The 23,615-nt window shown below is 36.5% G+C and overlaps 6 protein-coding genes across 6 annotated transcripts; 3 read left to right on the forward strand and 3 right to left on the reverse strand.

Moving 5' to 3' along the window:
• Window positions 1–397: 397 nt before the first annotated feature.
• GCK72_006783 (uncharacterized protein) lies at window positions 398–744 on the forward strand (the record flags this gene model as incomplete). Its single annotated transcript, XM_053725790.1, has 2 exons — window positions 398–563; window positions 611–744. 2 exons carry the CDS (start codon window positions 398–400, stop codon window positions 742–744), a joined length of 300 nt encoding a protein of 99 aa, XP_053589984.1.
• A 152-nt stretch (window positions 745–896) lies between these two features.
• On the reverse strand, window positions 897–1,580 carry GCK72_006784 (uncharacterized protein; the record flags this gene model as incomplete). The annotated part of the gene is made up of 4 exons (XM_053725791.1): window positions 897–1,105; window positions 1,151–1,276; window positions 1,366–1,479; window positions 1,532–1,580. 4 exons carry the CDS (start codon window positions 1,578–1,580, stop codon window positions 897–899), a joined length of 498 nt encoding a protein of 165 aa, XP_053589985.1.
• Window positions 1,581–2,583: 1,003 nt separating this feature from the next.
• GCK72_006785 (uncharacterized protein) lies at window positions 2,584–2,883 on the reverse strand (the record flags this gene model as incomplete). The annotated part of the gene is made up of 3 exons (XM_003110155.2): window positions 2,584–2,607; window positions 2,653–2,787; window positions 2,836–2,883. 3 exons carry the CDS (start codon window positions 2,881–2,883, stop codon window positions 2,584–2,586), a joined length of 207 nt encoding a protein of 68 aa, XP_003110203.2.
• A 1,029-nt stretch (window positions 2,884–3,912) lies between these two features.
• Window positions 3,913–5,448, forward strand: GCK72_006786 (uncharacterized protein; the record flags this gene model as incomplete). The annotated part of the gene is made up of 7 exons (XM_053725792.1): window positions 3,913–4,025; window positions 4,073–4,192; window positions 4,246–4,384; window positions 4,437–4,527; window positions 4,965–5,154; window positions 5,201–5,263; window positions 5,319–5,448. The coding sequence occupies 7 exons, from the start codon at window positions 3,913–3,915 to the stop codon at window positions 5,446–5,448; spliced, it is 846 nt and encodes a 281-aa protein (XP_053589986.1).
• A 550-nt stretch (window positions 5,449–5,998) lies between these two features.
• On the reverse strand, window positions 5,999–10,873 carry GCK72_006787 (uncharacterized protein; the record flags this gene model as incomplete). The annotated part of the gene is made up of 9 exons (XM_003109890.2): window positions 5,999–6,171; window positions 6,216–6,345; window positions 6,390–6,563; window positions 6,616–6,744; window positions 6,788–7,057; window positions 7,107–7,484; window positions 8,824–8,976; window positions 9,028–9,103; window positions 10,806–10,873. The coding sequence occupies 9 exons, from the start codon at window positions 10,871–10,873 to the stop codon at window positions 5,999–6,001; spliced, it is 1,551 nt and encodes a 516-aa protein (XP_003109938.2).
• Window positions 7,800–8,103, forward strand: GCK72_006788 (uncharacterized protein; the record flags this gene model as incomplete). Its single annotated transcript, XM_053725793.1, has 3 exons — window positions 7,800–7,847; window positions 7,900–8,034; window positions 8,080–8,103. 3 exons carry the CDS (start codon window positions 7,800–7,802, stop codon window positions 8,101–8,103), a joined length of 207 nt encoding a protein of 68 aa, XP_053589987.1.
• Window positions 10,874–23,615: the final 12,742 nt, after the last annotated feature.

The following is a 23,615-nucleotide window of genomic DNA, read 5'->3' on the forward strand; positions in this document are numbered from 1 at the left end:
GAAATTGGTACTGAACTTTATCAGGGCTCTCTTAAGTTTCAATCATTATTAAAAAAACAAAATGAAGTATAAATATAGTCTAGTGGGAATTCCCTCAGCTCCCTCTATCCAACCGTAGTCCGCCTACACATTCTTCGTCTCTTCATCCAATCAAAGCTCAATATAAACCATGTTTTGTGTATTTGCTTTGTCTACAATAGTTTGATCCACTAATTCCTTTTCAAATGTGTCTTTTTCCTCGTATATTTTATTGATTCAGCCGTTTGCAATCATTTTTGTTGCCATTTTTTGTTCAGCATTCCAAAGAAGTGAGACCAACAATCTCTGGGAACGACTATATAAATTAGGAGCCAACCATGGAGAAATTACTTTCAACTCCGACAAGGACTCCCTGAAAATGTTCAAAGTTTTGGCTATCTCTGCTCTTTTCTTTGTTTTGGCTACTGAAGCCGCCAACCCAGCCTGCAAGAAATCCGGTGACCCAGCTATCGGAGGAGCCTGTCCAGATGGTTCAACTCTTGTCGCTGGAGGACAAAATTGCTGTGAGAAGGCTGATGTTTATGGTATGTTGAATACATTCAGAAGTGATTAAGAATCATGTGATTTCCAGACGCTGATAGCTACTTCTGTCGTGACGGAAACTCGCTCGGCCCAGCTTTCGGAGGAATCTGCCCAGATGGATTCCTCTTGGTTGCCGGTGACGAGTGCTGTGATGCTGTTGATTTCCTCGCCAAGCAGAAATAAGGAAAGATAACTGATTGAACCTTTTTCACTGTTTTGTAATAAACTTTCAATCAAGCAAGTTCTCCTTTAAGAGTCACATCTGAAAACTTCTGACCATTGTGTACATTAACTAGCTGATAGGGAGTTTTATTTTTACTACGACATATCAAAAATCAATTATTTGAATAATTTTGAAACCAAATTTTGTTGCTCGACTCTGGAAAAAACTGAATTAGGGAACGTTTTGAAGTAACCAGGTTACAGTAAATGTAGTTTTTCCAGCAGCACATATTTCCTTTAGTTACAAAATAGTTAGTTGCGCAATGTCCGTTTATAGCAGCTCCTAAAACTCCACCAGCATGACAGGATGCAGTCGCAGCATCTAAAAACAAAACTAGAGTGGTTTTCGAAAATCTCATTTTCGTACCATAGATATCTTTGTTATCACAACAATAGCGTTCATCGATTATCCAAAACATCGATTGTCCATAAGGACACACTCCGGAGTTCCCTGCTGACTTCCAAGCTCCTTTGCATGCGAGGCTCGACACCTCTGAAAATTGTGAAAATTATAAATAATATTTCTTTTAGTAGTTGTAATCCAGCATAATTTGTTAATCTTTGAATCCAAAGTGTCCATACCATAATAGTGCTTTGCAGGACAACATTGGTTCCCATAAATTACGACACTTCCAGATGGGCAAACTGGGATAGTAGCAAGCACCGGCACACTTCTACAGCGCTGAAAGACTGCATCTGGAAAAGTTCTCATTTTGAAAACTAAAATGATTCTGAAAATTCTACTTACTAGAACAGCACACACAAAGAACCAGAATGATGAGAAGGGACTTTATCATTTCGAATCCGATGAATTCATCTTTCGATATCTCTCTTCCTTTATACGACCACTGAATAAATAAAACATTTATTGTGAACTCTGAAAACTAAAAGTTGAATACAGGAAAAATATAGAAAAAAAGGTGAATAAACATGAAAGTTGGAATGTAATTGCTCACCTTTGAACAATATATGGCAAATGCAACCTAAGCAAACATGCTCTAAACTTTTAGCTACAAAGCGCGTGGTCCGCAGTACGTGGCGGTGAACATTAGAAACATTTTCGTCTAGGAATTTTTAAGAAACGTGTAAATATTAATTTCCCACGTTTTTTTCTCATTAAAACGTGTTCGCATAGGTTCACCTTGAAATATCGTGTTTTAACTGTATTTGCTCATTTTTTTGCCAATAATCAACTTGTATTTGAATGAGTTTCGACGAGGTTTTAGCGGAATAAATTTAAAAGAGGTAAAATATGAATTCATCAGTTTGAAAGTTATTTAGAGAGAATGGGTAATTTCCTTGAATCAAATCAGTTTCGCTCAGAAAATAATAGGGCTGATCGGTAGTGCAAGACATATACATAAATAGAATTCATGAGGACAGAAAAGTTTTTGATTCCCAATAGTCTAAAAATCTGCAACTCTCATGGTCGCTTTTATCAGTTGAGCTCAACTGGTCAAAGGAATTCAAGCATATAATTTTGACATCGATAGTGTTGTCTACGGTATTATTCCCATTTCAAATATCTCACGTCTCGAATAAATTGACCTTCTACGAAAATATGCTGCACAGAAAGCTGCGAGAATGAATTCGAATACTCAGAATCCAAAGAATGATCAACCGGTTGGTGTAGAAGTTAATGATACTCTACTATCAATTCTAACTAAATTTCTTGTTTCAAAGAAATCTATAATGATTGTGTTGCTATTCAGGTTGGGGTATATTCCGTTTATTTAGTTTGTGTATTAAAAAAGTGAGAAGTTCATGTCTTCAAATTTTCGATTGTCTCGTTCGGCGTCATTAATAGTAGATTGGGGTGCAGATCTAAAAATGGGTAACTTAAGAATTGAAACTGTATAAAAAACTTACTTTTGAAATCTCAGACATCTTGTCTTTCGGAATTTGATCCTTGAGGTTGTTAATTATTTGGCAGAGAGCATTCAACGAGTCTTTACATGGATTTGGCTCAGGGGCCACTATTTTTGCCAATTCTTGAGCAGTCGCCTGTAAACTTGACTAGTATATAAGTTTCAAGAACTATTGAAATCTTACCATGGTGGCAATGAGACAGAAGACAAGGCAAATGAAATGAGCGTTCATTTTTGGTTGCTCGTTGTTTCAGAGCATCTTTTTATAGGACGATTACGGAAGTTTCATATTTTTGTTCGGACGTGTTATGTAAAATTTGCATAGACTGTGTGGAAAATATTTTTGTTATTGTTCAACGATAGAATACCATAAATCAAGAGTAGAACTTCCGTTTTTGCATAGGTGGGAATGCAAACACACATACCGAAAAATACTGAAGCAGCTAGATTTTCATGCAAAGCTCTATAACAGATATACCCCTCTCTCTTTGAGTTGTTCATTTAACCTTCTTGGTTTATTTGATAACTAGTAATAAAACTATTATGTGTTCAAGAACACCTTATCCAATTTCCAGATCAATCCGATGCCAACCTCTCCCACTCCAACTAATTCATACGTTCAAGACCCCGCCCACGCCACTCAAATCTCCGCTTTCCTACCGATTCCTCATGTTCTTCCATATGCCATGATCCAACTCGACTTTTGAGTTCACTTCTCACTCCTAGAATTATTTCCTTGTGTCAACTGAGAGCCTGGGTACAAGTCAGGCCAGACTGAAAAATAACAGAAAATATATTTCAGAGTAACCAAACCTGGGGTACAAAAGCGGAAACTAGGAAACTACCTATTTTTTCAGATTCCCCAAAAACGAATGTCATTCGACACTGTAAATTGGGAAAATGGTTCAAAACCCTACAGAATATGAGTCACTTCCGACCTGACACGTCTTTCAATTTATTGAAAAGCTTTCTTTGTATTTTCATTCTTTTCTGCAAGACAATAAACAATGCAGACACAAAAAAACTGTTGCTTTTTTTCTTGTTTCATATGATCAGAGAGAAATGTGAATTATTGGAAACTTTGTTCGAAGGATAAATTCCTCAATGAGCAGACAATATTTAAAGTGGTCTGGTTATAAGCTTTCTCTACAGTTCTTTTTCTTTTTTTCAATGTGTTTTTTCAATCCGAGTTTCACGTGAAATTCCACGTTTCATGACGCATTTTGTTACTTTTTTAGTTATAGAAAGCTTAACCAAGAAGATGTTTTCACTCATTTTCTTGCTTATCCTTCTGAAAATCACGTCATCAGTTCCGGTAGTAGACCCCGAATTCGAAGAATACGATAATTGGCTTCAAAGGAATCGAAGTATTCTGTGAGTCACGTTTTTGAAACAATTTCCTACAATTTTCACATTTTCAGCATGATGAAGCACCTGCCGAAGAACGCGAATTACACATGGAAAGAATATTTCACAAGCTGGAATATGGTGTATGAGAAGGAGATGGCAAGAAAAGAATTGTCATTTGAGGCTGCGGAATTGTTAGTTTTTGTATTTTTTACTTCTTTATAATAATTTTTATTATGAACTGTAGCATCGAACATACACTATCTACCATCGACAGCACAACTCCAACAGTCATTAATTTCGATGTCTCGTTGAAATTTTCTCCGAATCGGACTGGATGGTCTCAATTGGACAGAAGGATCAAGGAAGTGCCGAATGATTTCAGAGTGAGTTACAGTTACAGTATTTCTAGAAATCACATTAATTAGATTCTTCCAGATCCATATTACCTGGTCTGCTGAATATTATGGCTCTGAAACGATTGAAGAATGGTGTAAAATGGGAAGCCGCGAGACAATAAAAATGGGAGGTCAGTCTTATAAAATCTTTAACGGTGTATTGTGGTCTGTTATTATATATTCATATCATAATGCATGCGTTTCGGCAAGTTCATTTATATACAACCCACTGAAAACGAGCGCCGGAAAGTATGATCAGTGAAATGGCCGAAGAAAAATGACGCGGTGGCCTAGAAATTCGACTTCGGGCGCGTAGATTTTTAAAATTTTGACGGTATTTTAGATCATTTTAGTTGTATACTTCAATAAACTCTATAGAATACGGCAAATATTGATAGAAAATTTAACTGTACCAAGAGAAATTTCTAGAACTTCCTCATCAAACTTTCCGGCGCTTGCTTTCAGCGGGTTGTGCACCGAGTTAAAAAAAAATCTTAAAGTACGAAAATCATGAAAATATCATAACTGACCATAATACGCTTTTAGCTTTCCAAAATTTGAATGACAGGAAATATCACCATCAAAAACGTTCTCCACGGCGTCAATGTTACTTTCACCTGCCCGTTCTCCATGTATCACGCAGTTCGGAATGTATTCATTGTAGAAACGAAAAACTCGTGGCGTTTCTCCAAGTTCTTTTATATTTCTGTTATTGCCCTTGTTGTATGTGCTCTGATTGGAATCGTGGTGCTTATTCTGTAAGTTTCTTCTAGAGAAAAGATGGATGACTTGCCACTTTTTCAGAGTTTTATGTGAGAGAAGGGATCGGAAGTTGAGTCAAATGGAATGCAACGATCATTGGGCAAAGTGAGTAAATCTTCTTACTAATTAGATCGTGTAGACACTCAAAAAAAGTTTCAAGATTTCGCTACACTCAAAACTACTATCGTTTCGATACCACTCCAGCAGACACTCCAGAAGAATTCGATCACAACCACAACGAGACGGAAGTGCCGAGCGAGAAAGAAGACTTTGTTCCAGTACGGAAATAATAGTTTTCCATTGTCTGTTTTTTTCAGTCCAAATATTGCCCCATCTGCAAATAGTATATATTTCTTTTCATTAATTTTTGAAATTTTATCGCAAAAACCATAAAAGTTACCACATTAGTTTAGTTTGATCTATTATTGTTTTCTCCAGTACAAAACCAAAGTTTGGCGTCATAAATCTGGAAAATAATAAGAACAGTTCAATTCAACGACACCCGTTGGTAGACAATTTGATGATACTCTACTATCAGTTCTAACCAAAGTTCTTGTTCCAAAGAAAACTAAAAATGATTTTCTTACGATTCAGGTTGAAGAATATTCAGTTTATTTAGTTTGTGTATCAAAAATGTGGGAAGTTAATACAAGACTTGTCAAAAATCGGGCCGGGCCGGGCCGGGCCGAAATTTCTCTTGGCCCGGCTCCATCATTAATTTATGACATTTTTTCGCAAAGATTTTATTCAATATATCAGTCAAATATTCTATTTCCAAAAACTCCGACTAGTTCAGAAAAAACATATTCATCACAAAAACAGGAAAAAGGCAAATTAGAATCACTCAATTGTAATCACAGATTCCTTAGATTCTTCATCAACTCTCTTCTTCTTGGCCGTTGGCTCCGATGTGCTAGAGAACATTTGCTGTTTCGCTTCAATCATTTTCTTCCATCTATCCATATCCTTTTCCAATTTCCCACATTCCAAATCTTCCGCGCATTCTTTTATAACTGAAAAGATTCTTAAATATAATAGTATGACACAAAAAATTTACCTCCATAAACTTCCAATTGGTAAAAGAACTTCCTCAAGAACAGTTTCCATGCAGGACGTCTGCTCTCCACCACATCAGTCTTCTCAGCCACCATAAAGTGACGGATTGTGATATGTCGTCTCACTTTCCACTGAAAAAAATTCATTCTCACTTCAGATTTCTGTTTTTATGAACCTGTGTTTCATGCTTGTAACTGCACTCTCCACACTTGTAAACTACGCAATCTCGAGCGTGTTGTGTCCGCAGATGCTGAGCCAATTGTCCGTCCGAACGGAGTTCAGTACCGGGATCGCATTCGACCAACTTCGGACAGTAACTGCAGTGGTATACTTTCATTTTCTTTGGCTGCTGGAAACAAATTATATCATTGTATTAGAAATAATCCGTTTACCAAATTTACCTGAACTTGAGGAGCGGACAGCGGAGCAGGAGTGGCTTGGAGCATTCTCAATATTTCTTGAATTGTTTGCTGTGGTTGCATGAGAAATGGATTCGGAATGGTTGTGGGGAAGATCGGTGGTATTTGATTCTGAAAAAGGTACAATGAGTTATAAAATGAACATTTTTCTTACATTTTTCTTATTTCTTTTTGTATCTGTCGCTTGTGAAACAGATTCACTGACTGAGTCAATTGCGGATGCGGAATAGGAGTTCAGTCCGCTAGTAGAGAATCTTGCCACTGAATTCTCCCTGCTTCTTGCCTCCCTAACTTTTTTCATTTGAGCATCACGGCCCGGAAAGTGCTCTTCTAACAGTTTCTGCATTTCTGAAGACGACATTTCTGGGGATTTCATTGCTACAGGGTTCTTTTCTCCATGCATATATTTCAAGTGCTTCCTCATCTGAAACAAAATAAGTAATAAGCTCTGAATGCATGGTGTCAGTTCTCACCACATGGCTCGAATCATTCATAAATAGGCAAACCGGGCACTGGTATTCACTTATATTGAAATGACGGTTCACATGCTTCACCAATTGCGGAGTTTCAGTTATCTGTAGTCTGTCACCACATTTAGTGCATGGGAGATACTCCTCGGGTATTGGTGCCTCTTTTCTGTTATCTCTCAATCTGGCCTGATTTGTACAAAGGGTTCCATTGGAATAATTTTGGGTTGCAGCAGTGAGAAGTGAACTCAAAAGTCGAGTTGGATCATGGTTGGCATGTGGGAGAACATGAGGAATCGGTAGAGAAGCGGAGATTTGAGTGGCGTGGGCGGGGTCTTGAACGTATGGATTAGTTGGAGTGGGAGAGGTTGGCATCGGGTTGATCTGGAAATTGGATGAGTTGTTCTTGAGAATTGTAGATGTTCTCAAAAAGAAGTTAGGTAGCTAAAGATAATGCACATGATATAGATCATTCTCCGAAAATCTAGCTACTCCAGTATCTTTCGGTCTGTGTGCACGCATGTCTACCTATGCAAAACGGAAGTTCCACTCTTGATTTATGGTATTTTATCGATGAAGAATAACAAAAATATTTTCCACCCAGTCTACGCAAATTTTACATCACATTTCGGGACTAAAAAAAGAAACTTCCGTGTATCATCCTATAAAAATATTCTCTCAAACTACCAACGACCAAAAATGAACGCTTTTTTCATTTGCTTAGTATTTTGTCTCATTGCCATCATGGTAAACTTTCAATACATAGATCTTGAAAATTGTATACTAGTCAAGTTTACAGGCGACTGCTCAGGAAATGGCAAATATAGTGCCTCCTGAGCCTAATCCGATTAGAGATTTGATAAATGCTCTCTGCCAGATGATTAACAAAGTCAAGGATCTAATTCCGAAAGACAAGATGTCAGAGATTTCAAGTGTGAGTTATACTATACAGTTTCCATCATTACAATTCTAATTTTAGATCTGCCCCACAATCTACTACTAACAAAGCCGAACGCGACAATTCGAAGAAGACATGAACTTCTCACTTTTTGAAACACAAACTAAATAAACTGAATATTCGGCTCTATAGGCGAAGAATGGTCCCAACCGCAAAGAACGGTCCCAACCGCAAAGAATGGTCCCAACCGCAAAGAATGGTCCCAAAATTTTGGGTGACCCAAATTTCCGAATTACATGGTCCCAACCGCAAAGAATGGTCCCAGCCGCAAATAATGGTCCCAAAATTTTGGGTGACCCAAATTTCCGAATTACAAGGTCCCAACCGCAAAGAATGGTCCCAACCGCAAAGAATGGTCCCAAAATTTTGGGTGACACGAATTTCAGAATTGAATGGTCCCTACCGCAAAGAATGGTCCTTCAAAATTGATACGAAAAACTTTTCACCATTCTCTTAGGCTTAGGTTTTTTAGAAATTGGTGAAAAAATTGACAAAATCGGTTATTAATCGTATTTGTCAATTTTTTCCCAATTTCTGAGAAACCTAAGCCTAAGAGAATGGTGAAAAGTTTTTCGTATCAATTTCGAGGGACCATTCTTTGCGGTAAGGACCATTCTTTGCGGTAGGGACCATTCAATTCTGAAATTCGTGTCACCCAAAATTTTGGGACCATTCTTTGCGATAGGGACCATGTAATTCTTTGGGACCGTTCTTTTATTTTTTGGGACCATTCTTTGCCTATAGAGCCGAATATTCTCTTCCCACCTGAATAACATCACAATCATTATTAGATTTCTTTGGAACAAGAACTTTGGTTAGAACTGATAGTAGAGTATCATTAACTTGTCCACCAACCGGCTGACCATTCATTTGAGCCAGACTGTCGTAAAATTGAACTGTTGGAAATCCTTGGTTGAACTGAAATAACTCCGAAGATTTCTGTGAAATACTCTTGAAAACTCAGCTCACCAAGTTTTTAGCCAAATCGAATGGGTCTGAGTTCTTATTATCTTCCAGATTTATGACGGCAAACTTTGGTTTTGAACTGAAAAAAATACAATATAAGATCAGATTAAACTAATGTGGGGATTTTTGTTTTTGAAACAAAAAATATTATTCTTTCTGAGCATTCGATAGGAGAGTTCATGGTTAGTGGAGAAGAAGGGTGAGTGTCAACAAGGCAACAAATGTAGTTCTCACACTCGTCTGAATTTGTATCGAATTCTCAAGATTAGAAGTAAAAATAGAATGTCGAAAAAAAATTGTAAAACACATAAAGGGTCTCTCCCGAAGCTGGTAACCAGGTAACACAATAGTCATAGAAACGAAATGTGGCTGAGATTTATTAACACTTCTGAAGAATGCTCGTTCAGTATTTTTTGATTCTTTGAAATTTCACAATTTGTATATACTCTAATTTTCTCAAAAAGTCGAATAGGAACAGTTGTATATCAGGAAACATTGGAATACTAAAGTTAGAAAAAAATGTTTGAGAGCTCACATTTTTTCAAACGAGCGGTTAGATTGGAGTGAGAAAAATGTAGGTTGCTATTCAATTCCATGACATTTTATGAGATTAGAAAATGTCGTGTTTATGAGTTCCCAAAATGGAAAGTTAACAATTTCTTTTTTTTTCGAAAAAAAAAAAACGACTTGAGGCAATAAAATTGGGAATGAGGCATTCCAAAAGAGGTACTTCGAAATGGAATAGAAAAAATAGAACATACCTGCAATGGGCAGGGCCATGACGAAAATTTCATGCTCACTCGAAGTCCCGGACGGCACGGCCCGGTCTGCCCGGGGTTTGAAATTCAAAAATTATTTTGAACGAAAATTTAAAATTTAAACAAATTCCGAAAACGTCGAATGTTTGACCATGCGTTAGACTTCAATCAAAACCTATTAGCACGACACGCTTCTCACAATCGCGCTCTACCGAAACGTGTACGAAAAATGAGAGACTCAGAGAAAAAGACACATTTTTCAATGGCATTTCGGTGGAGCGCAGTTGTAAGAACTGTGCCGAGCTAATAGTTATGCATCAAAACATTGGATTTTTTAAATGAAAAATTTCTAGAAAATTCAAAATAATTGATTAAAAAATGGGTAGCTTTTCTCGAAGCCGGGCCGAGCCGAAGATTTGCAAGTTTGAAATACCATAAATGCTTCCACAAAAATCGCAATTTTCAATGAATTTTTCAAAAAAAAAAGTTAGATTTTCAATCCAAGAAGTGGTAGAGGCTACAAACTAGAATTCGATGGAACGGATAAGACCAAGAAAGACTACTTGAATGATGAAAGAACACCCATCTCTCTACTTTATTCTATCTTATTCACACCTAACTCTTTTAATATAAATCCGTCACTCCTACATACTTTAAACTCCATTTGGACATTCTCACTCTCGAGTCGAACAAGTAAAGTTACATAATACTCTTTTATGATCTCCCACCCCCTTTTTCTACTCTTTTCTCATAACTGAGTCTCCATGGCAACTTTCACATCGGGTCATTTGTAGGGCGTGTGTGTCTAGAAGGGCGGGAGAGGAAAGGATTATTTGACATATTCTATTTCGAAGAAGGAGGTCGTCTGGAGGATAATGAAGGATAAGAAGAGGGGGCAAAGTTCATAATGGAAACGGGGCAGGTGGATGTTTGTCTACGGATGAGTTGTCACAGATTTGACCAACCCGAGAGCGAGCCGAGCAAAAATTGAATTCGAAGAAGGTGACTGAAAAAGATACTCACCGAAATAAGTCGTCAACGCTGTATTCTCCATTTACAGTTGGTACCGTGAATCGTTTTCGTTTTCCCATGTTGTGTGGTTCTGGAAAATACTTTAAGGAGTTATAATTAGGAAACTGACATTTGTTTTTTTTTTAATTGGGCGCATTTTTAACAAACTTCAAGTTAATTATAGTGCGGAACACCTCTGGTCTTGAATAACTCATTTCATCTCTGAAATAGGGAGAGTTTCCAAAAAAAAAGAAAACAATTTTTGAGATAAAACGATTCTAGTAGGAACAGAACAAGACAGGAGACGACTAGACTATTGGTTGCTTACCGATAATCACTTTACGGTAGAACGTTTTTGCTTAAGAAACCAAATATTTCGCAACTGGACGTTTTGCAACCATTTCAAAACGTCCGGATGCGAAAAATCCGGCTGCATAATGTCCGGTTTCGAAATTTCTGGATTTGAGATCAAGGCAAAACTTCATATTAACCGGATATTTGCCGGTAAATGGTGTTTCAGTAAATCTTTTCGATAAAAATTTACTGGAACGTTCCGGAAAAACCCACCAGACAAGACTGAACAAGAAAAGATAAGACGAGTCGAGGAGCGAATGGGACCGTGATAATTAGAAATGAGACCGGGTGAAACCAAACGAAGTACTATACAAACTATATGAGACTATATGATACCATGAGAGAATATAAGAGTACTGAACCGATAAGACAATATCAGACCTAATCGATCCCGACTCGAGATACAGTTACGGTTCGAGACCTATACATATGGTTGGAAAGGAAATCGGCTGGGATTTCCAAAACTATTTTCAAATTTTACTGAACGCATCTAGGAATTGAAAAATTGAGATAAAAGTTTAAGCTCTGACCCGATTCTTAACCATACAAAATGTTCGAATAGGTGGTGAGGGGAAACCTCCCACTCCCAGGTAATGGACGAAAATAGACAAGAAAGAACACGACTAGGCGAGACTGGACCTGACAAGAAACGTGGTACTACCGAAATTAATTATATCCTTGCAATTAATAGTTTCAGTGATTTCAACTATTCCAGACTATCCCTGTAAAAACCAAACACAACAATACAAAACAAAACAAACCCACCAAAAAGAGAATGCAAAAGAAAAGAAAAGGGGCTGTCGTCGTTGAGTCCTCTCCTTCAACCACCTTTCTATGTCTCTTCTCCTCCAAAACTCTCTCTTTCATCTCTCCCATTTCTTCGTTGAAATGAGCACTGTCAGGAGATTTATCCGTCGTCTTCTTTTGTTGTCTCTCACTCTCTTATATTCTAGTTTTGTATATTCTTTAGCCGTTAGCTCTTCGCTTTTTTTCTTTATTCCTCTTCTCTGGTTTTGCTGTACGTTGAGGTGACGACAGAAAAGAAGAAAAAAAAATGGGGGAAAATGAGATGAGAGAAAGACACAGAAAGATATGATAAGATTTTGTATCTATTTCTTTTTCCTTTCGTCCCAATAAATATATATATATATATATATATGATGATAACAGGTTAGAGAATGAAATTATAAGGGTCTAGACTTGAAGAACTTGCACGTACAAAGAGGTTAGAAGTTCAAGATAATTTAAGAATAAAAGCAGAAACATCCCAATTATCTTGTTAAGGTTCCCATTTGACATTCCAAAAGGAAACAGATCAAACTTCAAAACACAAGTCCTCACGAAACTATCCAGAAAAATCTTCTATTGATTGTTTCATCATATCATAACTGAAGACCCCACTCGAATTCCACTCCTTCGAATTGATTGCCGGCTGAAAATAATAAGATGAATAATTCGAAAAAAAAATCATTCACCGTCTCAGTTTTGTCAGAACGAATTTTCTGAACGGAGGAAAAAATATCAACAAAGAAATCGTATTTGCAGAAGAATGAGCAGTAAACCAGGCTACACACAACTCTGTTAAAAATTGGGCCTGATCAACTTCAGATACAGCTAATATTGCTATCATACATGGGGGTCCTAAACAAAATGAAGCCGTTGCAAATTGAATAATCAGAGTTCTGATTGTTTCGATGGGCTTCTCATAGTTATACTTGGATATTATGGGTTTCAGTTGATACATCATCTTGAATATGTCGACCGTAAAAATGAGAAATAACAAAATAAATCCGACTCCTCCCAAAAAAGCACATATTAAAAGTAGTACTATATTCAACGTCTTGACGTATAAATCAAAATGTTTTATGCTCCGAAAACCTTCAGAGTGTATTCACGTAGATTCTGAGGATACTATACATTAGTTGTATTCAAGTCAAGAGCCTACCGTTTCAATATAAATTCATTGTTCTTCTTTGGATATGTGGGTTGTATGAAACCAAAAACAAGTCATTACAGGCTAATCATGCAGAGAAAATAAAAAAAACATCTCAAACGATTTTGGAATAATATGAACGTTTAAAGCGGTGGCAATGCCTTGATGTTTTTTCGCGAAGCAACATATTAAAGATTCCAATTGAGCAGATGTTATTAAAAATGAAACCATCTGAAATAAAGAAGACTATTAGTTGGTAAGCTATACAAACCATTGAAAAATGAGTTGAGATTTCGAACCATTCCGCCAGAATTCCTCAGAGTACGCTGCTATAATGGGAAATAGAGGTACGGGCTGCATCAAAAAGTAAGATGGAAATCTAATAGAAAACACATTATCTGAAACTGAGATTTAGTTGAGACCTGTGGAGTTGATCAACCTGAAAAACCAGCAAATAATAACGAAAACTGTCTAATGATCTGCATTGAAACAGCAGCAAATAAATACCAAATAAGTTCAGAAAAATTGAAATCGTGCCAATGAAATGTTAATAGTTTATGAGCCACGCAGGTTCAGAGAAATTAAGTGCGTACATGAAAATAAATTGAACTTGAATTTAAGAATAGAAGAATTGCAAAAAAAATTTAAGTGCGGAAATATGACAGGTGAAAGTTTTGTGGCTTGTCAGTGCTTCTCGGCAAATGTCGCCAAGTCTAGGAGCACAGCTTCACAAGTGTTACTTAAAAGCAGGCCTATAAACTTTCTACTATATTTACGTGCTTCTTCGGGAATTTCTGTAATCCATTCAAATTATGTATTTATCCCAAAATCCAAAACTCACATCCTCAAGACTCGAAGCAGCTCGGTAGAAACCATCGCATGCAACATTTACACGTTCAGCAACAGGCGCGCAGACTGCAGCATCAGCAACGCATCAATCACACGCGTTCCGTTTTCTGAAACGTGTCGGCAGCACGTGTGAAACAAGCAGGATGAGGAAATATATCCGCAATAAAACCGCTGCTCTCCAACAGCATCTACGCAACATCCAGCAAGTGCGCTCCATTTTTTCGGTTACGAAAACTTATCAATGAAATATAGCAAAAGAGGTAGCGGCCTAATTTTAACAACGTCAGAGCAGCACAGAAGCAACATTTCCGCAACACGTACGCAACAGTAGGGCAACACAACCGCATCAGGCCAGCACTCTACGCTTGCCTGCTGCGCCAATGCTGCGAGCCTGATTGGAGTTTGCTTTGAAGCAGTTTGAGCGTAATTTAACATGGCAAAATGGAAAATATTGTAAACGGGAAAGAATAAAAGCATTTGATGATTCTAGTTTTGTGAGCAACACCTCAGAGAGTCATCAAAGTGGTTTCAGTGTGCATCTCATGGTACAGTTGTCAACAAAATCCTCATCAAAAAGCTATCCAGAAAAATCTTCTATTGATTGTTTCATCATATCATAACTGAAGACCCCACTCGAATTTCACTCCTTCGAACTGATTGCCGGCTGAAAATAGTATGATGATTAATTCGAATAAAAACTATCATTCACCATCTCAGTTTTGTCAGAACGAATTTTCTGAACGGTGGAAAAAATGTCAACAAAGAAATCGTGTTTGCAGAAGAATGAGCAGTAATGCAAGCTAAACATAACCGGGTTAAAAATTGGGCTTGATCAACTCCAGATAAAACTATTATCGTCAATAGAAATGGTGATCCTAAACTAAGTGAAGCTGTTGCGAATTGTATAGTCAGAGTTCTGATTGCTTCGATGTGCTTCTCATAGTTATACTTGGATATTCTGGGTTTCAGTTGATACATCATCTTGAATATGTCTACCGTAAAAATGAGAAATAACAAAATAAATCCGACTCCTCCCAAAGCAACACATATTATGAATAGTACTAGACTGAACGTCTTGACGTATACCTCAAAATATTGTATACTCCGAAAACCTTCAGAGTATTCACGTAGATTCTGAAGACACTGTACATTAGCTGCATTCAAGTCAATGACCTACCGTTTCAATATAAATCCACTGTTCTTCTTTGGATATGTGGGTTGTATGAAACCAAAAGCAGATTACTACATCAGAAACAATGCAGAGAAAATAGCAAAACAGCTCAAGCGATTTAGGAATAATGTGAACATTTAAAGCAGTTGCAATGGCTTGATGTTTCTTCTCGAAACAAAATATTAGAGATTCCAATTGAGCGGCGGTAATAAACATTGTAATAATCTAAAATAAGGAAGTCTATTGGTTGGCAAACTATACAAACCACTGAAAAATGAGATGGGATATCGAACCATTCCGCCAGAATTCCGACAGTGTAACCTGCTAGTATGGGAAATAGAGGTATGAGTTGCATCAAACAAGTAAGATGAAAGTCTAATAGAAAACACATTATCTGAAATTGAGATTTGATTTAGATCTGTGGAGTTGTTCAACCTGAAAAACTAGCAAATAATAACGAAAACTGTCTAATGATCTGCACTGAAACAACAGCAAATAAATACCAAACAAGTTCAGAAAAATTGAAATGGTTCCAATGAAATGATAATAGTTTATGAGCCACGCAGGTTCAGAGAAATCGACTACGTACATGAAGATAAACTGGACCTGATTTTCTAGGACAGAGTTGAAAAATTTTATTTCCGGAAATGAGGCAGGTGAGAGTTTTTCAAATTGCCAGTAGTTTCTGTAAAGGACGACTGACGTCTTTTTTAATTCAGATTATGATACTTCAGACAATTATAAAACACTTTTGTTATTGGAGCATACGTTAAGAATTGCTCTAAACACTCAGGTATTTTTTGGCGAGAGTTGGGCTGAGAAACTGTCAAACGGGCCATGTGGCCATCTTAATTAAAAAAAGACAACTGAAATTAGAACCACGCCGCTTATTTAAGCTTGCAGTTTAAGCTCCGCCCACAACTTAATGCGCTTGCTCGAATTTTTTTTTGAAAATCCTTGTCGAAACTTTATTTTTTCACAGTAAACATCCTTGTTAATTTGTTTCCGTACATTCTATACGGTTGGCACCGTACTCTAAAACATTTCTTTAAAGTCGCTTGAGTTTCTAGACCCACTTCGTATGCCATTGTGTTGCCGCCTTGACCTACGCATTTTTCGTCGCTATTTGTGTTAATTTCGCTTACAAATGGAGAATTTCGGCAATCTTGGGCGCTGGCGGAGGCACGTTTTGGGTTTTAGACCAAATTTACAGTTTTTCTTGTTTTATTGTAGGTTTTAGCCGCGTGGCGTTGAAATAAATTGATTCATCAAAAAGTTGCGTTTTGTTGGTTTCCGCGCGTTTCAGGTTCTAGTTTGTGTCAAAAATTGGTTTAGATATAAATTATAGTGACTTTTCAAATATTTGTCGTTTTTCTTACATTTTGTGTGTTTCTCGTTATTATAGCTAGGACTTACTTCTAATTCTTAGTGAATCGGTAGTTCGTTTTACTATTCTAGTCACAATCCCACTTTCAGCCAAGTATCAAATTACCCTACTAATCGACATTCTTAGTTCTTTTTTAGTTACTGTCTTAGTCTTACAAGACTTTCGTTTTCCCTGACCCCGATTATTATTCAAAACTGTGATAGATTGAGTTAATAGCAGATGTCTTTATCTAACGTAGACATGTCAACTAATTCACACATTGTCTCTCTCTCGGTATATTGTTTTGGACACGTTTCTTCACGTATTGCCATCGGCCTCCTTATCTCCTTGGGGAATCGGTCCGAACGGATAACTTTGGGGGAAACTTGGAACCTTGAACGGTCGGATAAGAGGACGCACCTGTCCTTTGCCAGATGACTATCTTCTCCTGTCACCCAACTTCACTTTCGTTTGAATATTCACGTTTTTGTTTGACCTCATCAACCTCTTTCTCCTTTTTCCGTGCCCTTTCCCAAGACAACATATAATATGTAGATGGACACTTGCCTATTGTTTCATTACTGTTGACACAAACCACCTGCTCACTTATCTCTATGGGAAATCTCTTTTTTACGGCCTATCCTATTAGACCAACAGATGGCTGTTTCCTACCAGACTCCGCCCATTGGTCCCCAGTCTCCTCATCATCATTTTCTTGGCTCAGTCGTCCACCATCTTTCCGTATGGGATGGTGACTCTTCTATCTTCTCTTTTTTGGCCATCTATATATCCACATAACCATGATTTATCTCGTAATTATATTTCTTATTTGCTCAGTTCGTTTATGAATTAATGTTTTGTTTTTCAGTGGTAAAGCACAGTGCATGAAGAGCAAACCGACCGGCTTGATAGATGAGGAACGGTGGAGTGCAAGAAACGGTGGACAAGAGAGCAATGGGTCAATAGGATGATCAAACTGATAGACGTGAGTTATAAACCCTAGAATCAAGATACTTTATCGCTCTTCACTTTGACTTCCCCCACCATTCTTATCTGTGTCGGTTCCGGTTAGACTGATCGAGCATGGCGCTGTAATAGTCTATACTTATCCGGGCTGAGGTTTACTTCAGTAGACGCGGGTTTGAATCCTCCCGGGTTAAAATCAACAAAATTGTAATTAAAATTCCTAAAAATAGGACATTTTTTAAATCTAGGAATCTATAAAATTATAATTGAAATTCTTAAAAACGGGATACTTTTTATGAAATTAACTTCCCCCACCATTCTTATCTGTGTCGGTTCCGGTTAGACTGATCGAGCATGGCGCTGTAATAGTCTATACTTATCCGGGCTGAGGTTTACTTCAGTAGACGCGGGTTTGAATCCTCCCGGGTTAAAATCAACAAAATTGTAATTAAAATTCCTAAAAATAGGACATTTTTTAAATCTAGGAATCTATAAAATTATGATTGAAATTCCTAAAAATAGGACATTTTTTAAATCTAGGAATCTATAAAATTATGATTGAAATTCTTAAAAACGGGATACTTTTTATGAAATTAACTTCCCCCACCATTCTTATCTGTGTCGGTTCCGGTTAGACTGATCGAGCATGGCGCTGTAATAGTCTATACTTATCCGGGCTGAGGTTTACTTCAGTAAACGCGGGTTTGAATCCTCCCGGGTTAAAATCAACAAAATTGTAATTAAAATTCCTAAAAATAGGACATTTTTTAAATCTAGGAATCTATAAAATTATGATTGAAATTCTTAAAAACGGGATACTTTTTATGAAATTAACTTCCCCCACCATTCTTATCTGTGTCGGTTCCGGTTAGACTGATCGAGCATGGCGCTGTAATAGTCTATACTTATCCGGGCTGAGGTTTACTTCAGTAGACGCGGGTTTGAATCCTCCCGGGTTAAAATCAACAAAATTGTAATTAAAATTCCTAAAAATAGGACATTTTTTAAATCTAGGAATCTATAAAATTATGATTGAAATTCTTAAAAACGGGATACTTTTTATGAAATTAACTTCCCCCACCATTCTTATCTGTGTCGGTTCCGGTTAGACTGATCGAGCATGGCGCTGTAATAGTCTATACTTATCCGGGCTGAGGTTTACTTCAGTAGACGCGGGTTTGAATCCTCCCGGGTTAAAATCAACAAAATTGTAATTAAAATTCCTAAAAATAGGACATTTTTTAAATCTAGGAATCTATAAAATTATGATTGAAATTCTTAAAAACGGGATACTTTTTATGAAATTAACTTCCCCCACCATTCTTATCTGTGTGGGTTCCGGTTAGACTGATCGAGCATGGCGCTGTAATAGTCTATACTTATCCGGGCTGAGGTTTACTTCAGTAGACGCGGGTTTGAATCCTCCCGGGTTAGTAATGAACGAAATTGTAATTAAAATTCCTAAAAATAGGACATTTTTTAAATCTAGGAATCTATAAAATTATGATGGAAATTCCTAAAAATAGACATTTTTTAAATCTAGGAATCTATAAAATTATGATGGAAATTCCTAAAAATAGGACATTTTTTAAATCTAGGAATCTATAAAATTATGATTGAAATTCTAAAAACGGGATACTTTTTATGAAATTAACTTCCCCCACCATTCTTATCTGTGTCGGTTCCGGTTAGACTGATCGAGCATGGCGCTGTAATAGTCTATACTTATCCGGGCTGAGGTTTACTTCAGTAGACGCGGGTTTGAATCCTCCCGGGTTAGTAATGAACGAAATTGTAATTAAAATTCCTAAAAATAGGACATTTTTTAAATCTAGGAATCTATAAAATTATGATGGAAATTCCTAAAAATAGACATTTTTTAAATCTAGGAATCTATAAAATTATGATGGAAATTCCTAAAAATAGGACATTTTTTAAATCTAGGAATCTATAAAATTATGATTGAAATTCTAAAAACGGGATACTTTTTATGAAATTAACTTCCCCCACCATTCTTATCTGTGTCGGTTCCGGTTAGACTGATCGAGCATGGCGCTGTAATAGTCTATACTTATCCGGGCTGAGGTTTACTTCAGTAGACGCGGGTTTGAATCCTCCCGGGTTAGTAATGAACGAAATTGTAATTAAAATTCCTAAAAATAGGACATTTTTTAAATCTAGGAATCTATAAAATTATGATGGAAATTCCTAAAAATAGACATTTTTTAAATCTAGGAATCTATAAAATTATGATGGAAATTCCTAAAAATAGGACATTTTTTAAATCTAGGAATCTATAAAATTATGATTGAAATTCTAAAAACGGGATACTTTTTATGAAATTAACTTCCCCCACCATTCTTATCTGTGTCGGTTCCGGTTAGACTGATCGAGCATGGCGCTGTAATAGTCTATACTTATCCGGGCTGAGGTTTACTTCAGTAGACGCGGGTTTGAATCCTCCCGGGTTAAAATGAACAAAATTGTAATTAAAATTCCTAAAAATAGGACATTTTTTAAATCTAGGAATCTATAAAATTATGATTGAAATTCTTAAAAACGGGATACTTTTTATGAAATTAACTTCCCCCACCATTCTTATCTGTGTGGGTTCCGGTTAGACTGATCGAGCATGGCGCTGTAATAGTCTATACTTATCCGGGCTGAGGTTTACTTCAGTAGACGCGGGTTTGAATCCTCCCGGGTTAAAATCAACAAAATTGTAATTAAAATTCCTAAAAATAGGACATTTTTTAAATCTAGGAATCTATAAAATTATGATGGAAATTCCTAAAAATAGACATTTTTTAAATCTAGGAATCTATAAAATTATGATGGAAATTCCTAAAAATAGGACATTTTTTAAATCTAGGAATCTATAGAATTATGATTGAAATTCTTAAAAACGGGATACTTTTTATGAAATTAACTTCCCCACCATTCTTATCTGTGTCGGTTCCGGTTAGACTGATCGAGCATGGCGCTGTAATAGTCTATACTTATCCGGGCTGAGGTTTACTTCAGTAGACGCGGGTTTGAATCCTCCCGGGTTAGAAATCAACGAAATTATGATGGAAATTCCTAAAATTCCTAAAGAAATCTTTTTCTATTTAATTTTTTCATTTTTCTTTCTGTTCAAGTGTTATAACTGAAAAAGTATCTAAAACATTTTCCATATTTTCCGTGTTTTTGAATTCCAGTTTCAGGGAAATAATGAATAAGTCTGTTAGTATGGAAGGTCTTTTCGATTTCCACGCCACCCATACGTTTACTAATTCAGTTTTTATTCACCTTTTCTTCACATTCTCGCCTTACCACAAAATTTCTCCATCTAGTTCTTTACATTTTTGGAATTAGAGTTCTAAGAGAGAGTCCAAATGGCAGTGTCCATTTACAAATTTATTGCGGTAAAAGGGAAATGAAAGTGAACTGAAGAATGACAGAAGGGAGCGGAAACAGAAAACATAGACAAATATTCTCAGCTGTGTTTTTTCATGGGAGATAATAATAATAATAATAATTTATAACGATCGTGAAAGTATCGTGAAAGTATAGATTGGTGAATAAAATTCAATACAAATACAATAAGTTCAATACATTATACTAGGAAGAATAAACATGAAACATGAACACATGAGATCATACAAGAGAAAGTATTACAAAAGAACATGAAAAGAAATGATCATAGAACATTCAGAATAAGAGTCACATAAACAGACGGATTGCTAAGACTACAGGACTGTGTCAGGATGACCAACATTCTAGAGTTTCATAGTTGGAAGGGTTCTGTTAATAAGAAAATGGCTTCGTAGTTTAGTTGTGGACTTTTCTCAGACGAACCTGGTTTTAGTGCGTGTTCTAGTGTACTTTATTAAAGTGAAAAAGTTTTTGGTTTCGAGATCTACTTTGTTCAATAACATTTTATGTATGAATGTTTGATCGATTGCATGCCTCCTGGACTCTAACGAACTTAACCCATATAGTTGATTACCCTCAGACGCCGTTTTGTAATCTGGATCATCAATTCAAATGTACTTGTTTTTTTCTCTTCTGAGTAGTCTGCGCGTAAAAGCGTTTTGCACTGATTCAATGGCTTTTACATCTGCTAATTTTATGGGACTGCTAACTACGGTGCCGTATTCAAGAATCGGACGCACGAATGTTTTATAAAGCAAAACGTGTAATTTTCCACTGCGACTGTGATAGAGTAGGAATATCTGAGAAATAATGAATTTCGCTGAATTTGTGAATTTTCTCCAGTGATCAGAGAAGGTTAGTTTTGGGTTTATAAGAAATCCTAGGTCTCTGACCACCGACTCCCTCCTTATTACATCTCCATCAATATTGTATGTAACTTGTATTGTGTTGTTTTGTTCCCAGTGTTATTTTTACTGTCTTTTTTTGATTTAGTGATAGTTTCGCCTTATCTGCTCACTCCACTATGGATGCTATCAACACAACTCACATATCCAAAGAAAAACAATGGATTAATATTGAAACGGTAGGCTATTGACTTGAACGCAACTAATGTACAGTGTCTTCAGAATCTACGTGAATACTCTAAAGGTTTTCGGAGTATACAACATTTTGATATGCAGGACATAAAAGCTTGGGTATTCTCCGAAGTTCTCCGACTTTTTTCGGAGAATCGGAGAATTTCGGAGACGACGACATTCTAAACTCTGTTTTTGCTGTATTTTTACTGGTAAAAGCTTTTAATGATGATTAATTATGTTTTAGAAAGATGAATTCTGAAAAACGCAACAGAAAATCAGTTTTAGAAGCATTTTTGTTGAAATTTTTGGATTCTCCGAAGTTATCCGAAATTCTCCGATTCTCCGAGAAAAAAAATTGGAGAAAAAGTCGGATATCCGATTCTCCGACTTTTTATTTCGGATAAAATTTCGATTCTCCGATTCTCCGAAAATAACGAGAAATAAGAAAAAAACATTTCAATTATCTCGTGAAGATTTCCATTTGACAATCTGAAAGAAAACAGATCAAACATCAAAACAAAAGTCCTCACGAAACTATCCAGAAACACCTTATATTGATTTTTTGTTTTGGTTGCCGGCTGAAAGAAATAAGGTGACTGAACCAAATAAAAACTATCACTCACCATCTCTGTTTTGTCAGAACAAATTTTCTGAACGGTGGAAAAAATATCAACAAAGAAATCGTATTTGCAGAAGCTTGATCAACTCCAGATAAAACTATTATTTTCAATAGAAATGGTGATCCTAAGCAAAGTGAAGCAGTTGCGAATTGTATAGTCAGAGTTGCTTCTCATAGTTATACTTGGATATTCTGGGTTTCAGTTGATACATCATCTTGAAAATGTCGACCGTAAAAATGAGAAATAACAAAATAAATCCGACTCCTCCCAAAGCAACACATATTATGAATAGTACTAGACTGAACGTCTTGACGTATACCTCAAAATGTTGTATACTCCGAAAACCTTCAGAGTATTCACGTAGATTCTGAGGACGCTGTGCTTTAGATTATTCATTGTTAAGAAGACACGTTTAGCGACAATGATAAAATGGTAAACAATGGTATGCTTGAAAGTAATTGTAAGTATATGCTACTCGAGTGTACTGGAGAACGTTTCTTTTTTTATAACTGTTGTCTCAACTGATGAAGGCAAGGCATAAAGTAAATCGGAAGCACGATTTTGTAGGAGTGACCCTTAGCCTTGTACGCTCCATCCTCCAACGAGAACATCTTGTTTTCATCGCAGATTCTCTCGATTTCTTTCATACCTGTCGCCTCGTTATATCTATTTTCCCATCCTTTATGGAACTGGCACAAATACTGAAATATGAAGCTGGAGGTATTCTGACAAATGAAATATGAAGCTGGAGGTATTTTGACAAATGTTGAATTCAAGTCAAAAGCCTACCGTTTCAATATAAATTCATTGTTCATCTTTGGATATGTGGGCTGTGTTGAACCAAAATACAATTATTACAGGACAAATAATGCAAAATAAATAGAAAAACATCTCAAGCAATTTCGGAATAACATGAACGTTTAAAGCGGTTGCAATGAATTGATGTTTCTTCCAGAAACAAAATATTTGACATTCCATTTGAGCAAGGGTGATAAACATTATAATCAGCTATAATAAGGAAGTCTACTGGTTGGCGAACTATACAAACCACTGATAAATGAGTTGAG

Source organism: Caenorhabditis remanei, chromosome II (assembly GCF_010183535.1).
Source record: "Caenorhabditis remanei strain PX506 chromosome II, whole genome shotgun sequence".
In the NCBI taxonomy this organism is placed as follows: domain Eukaryota; kingdom Metazoa; phylum Nematoda; class Chromadorea; order Rhabditida; family Rhabditidae; genus Caenorhabditis; species Caenorhabditis remanei.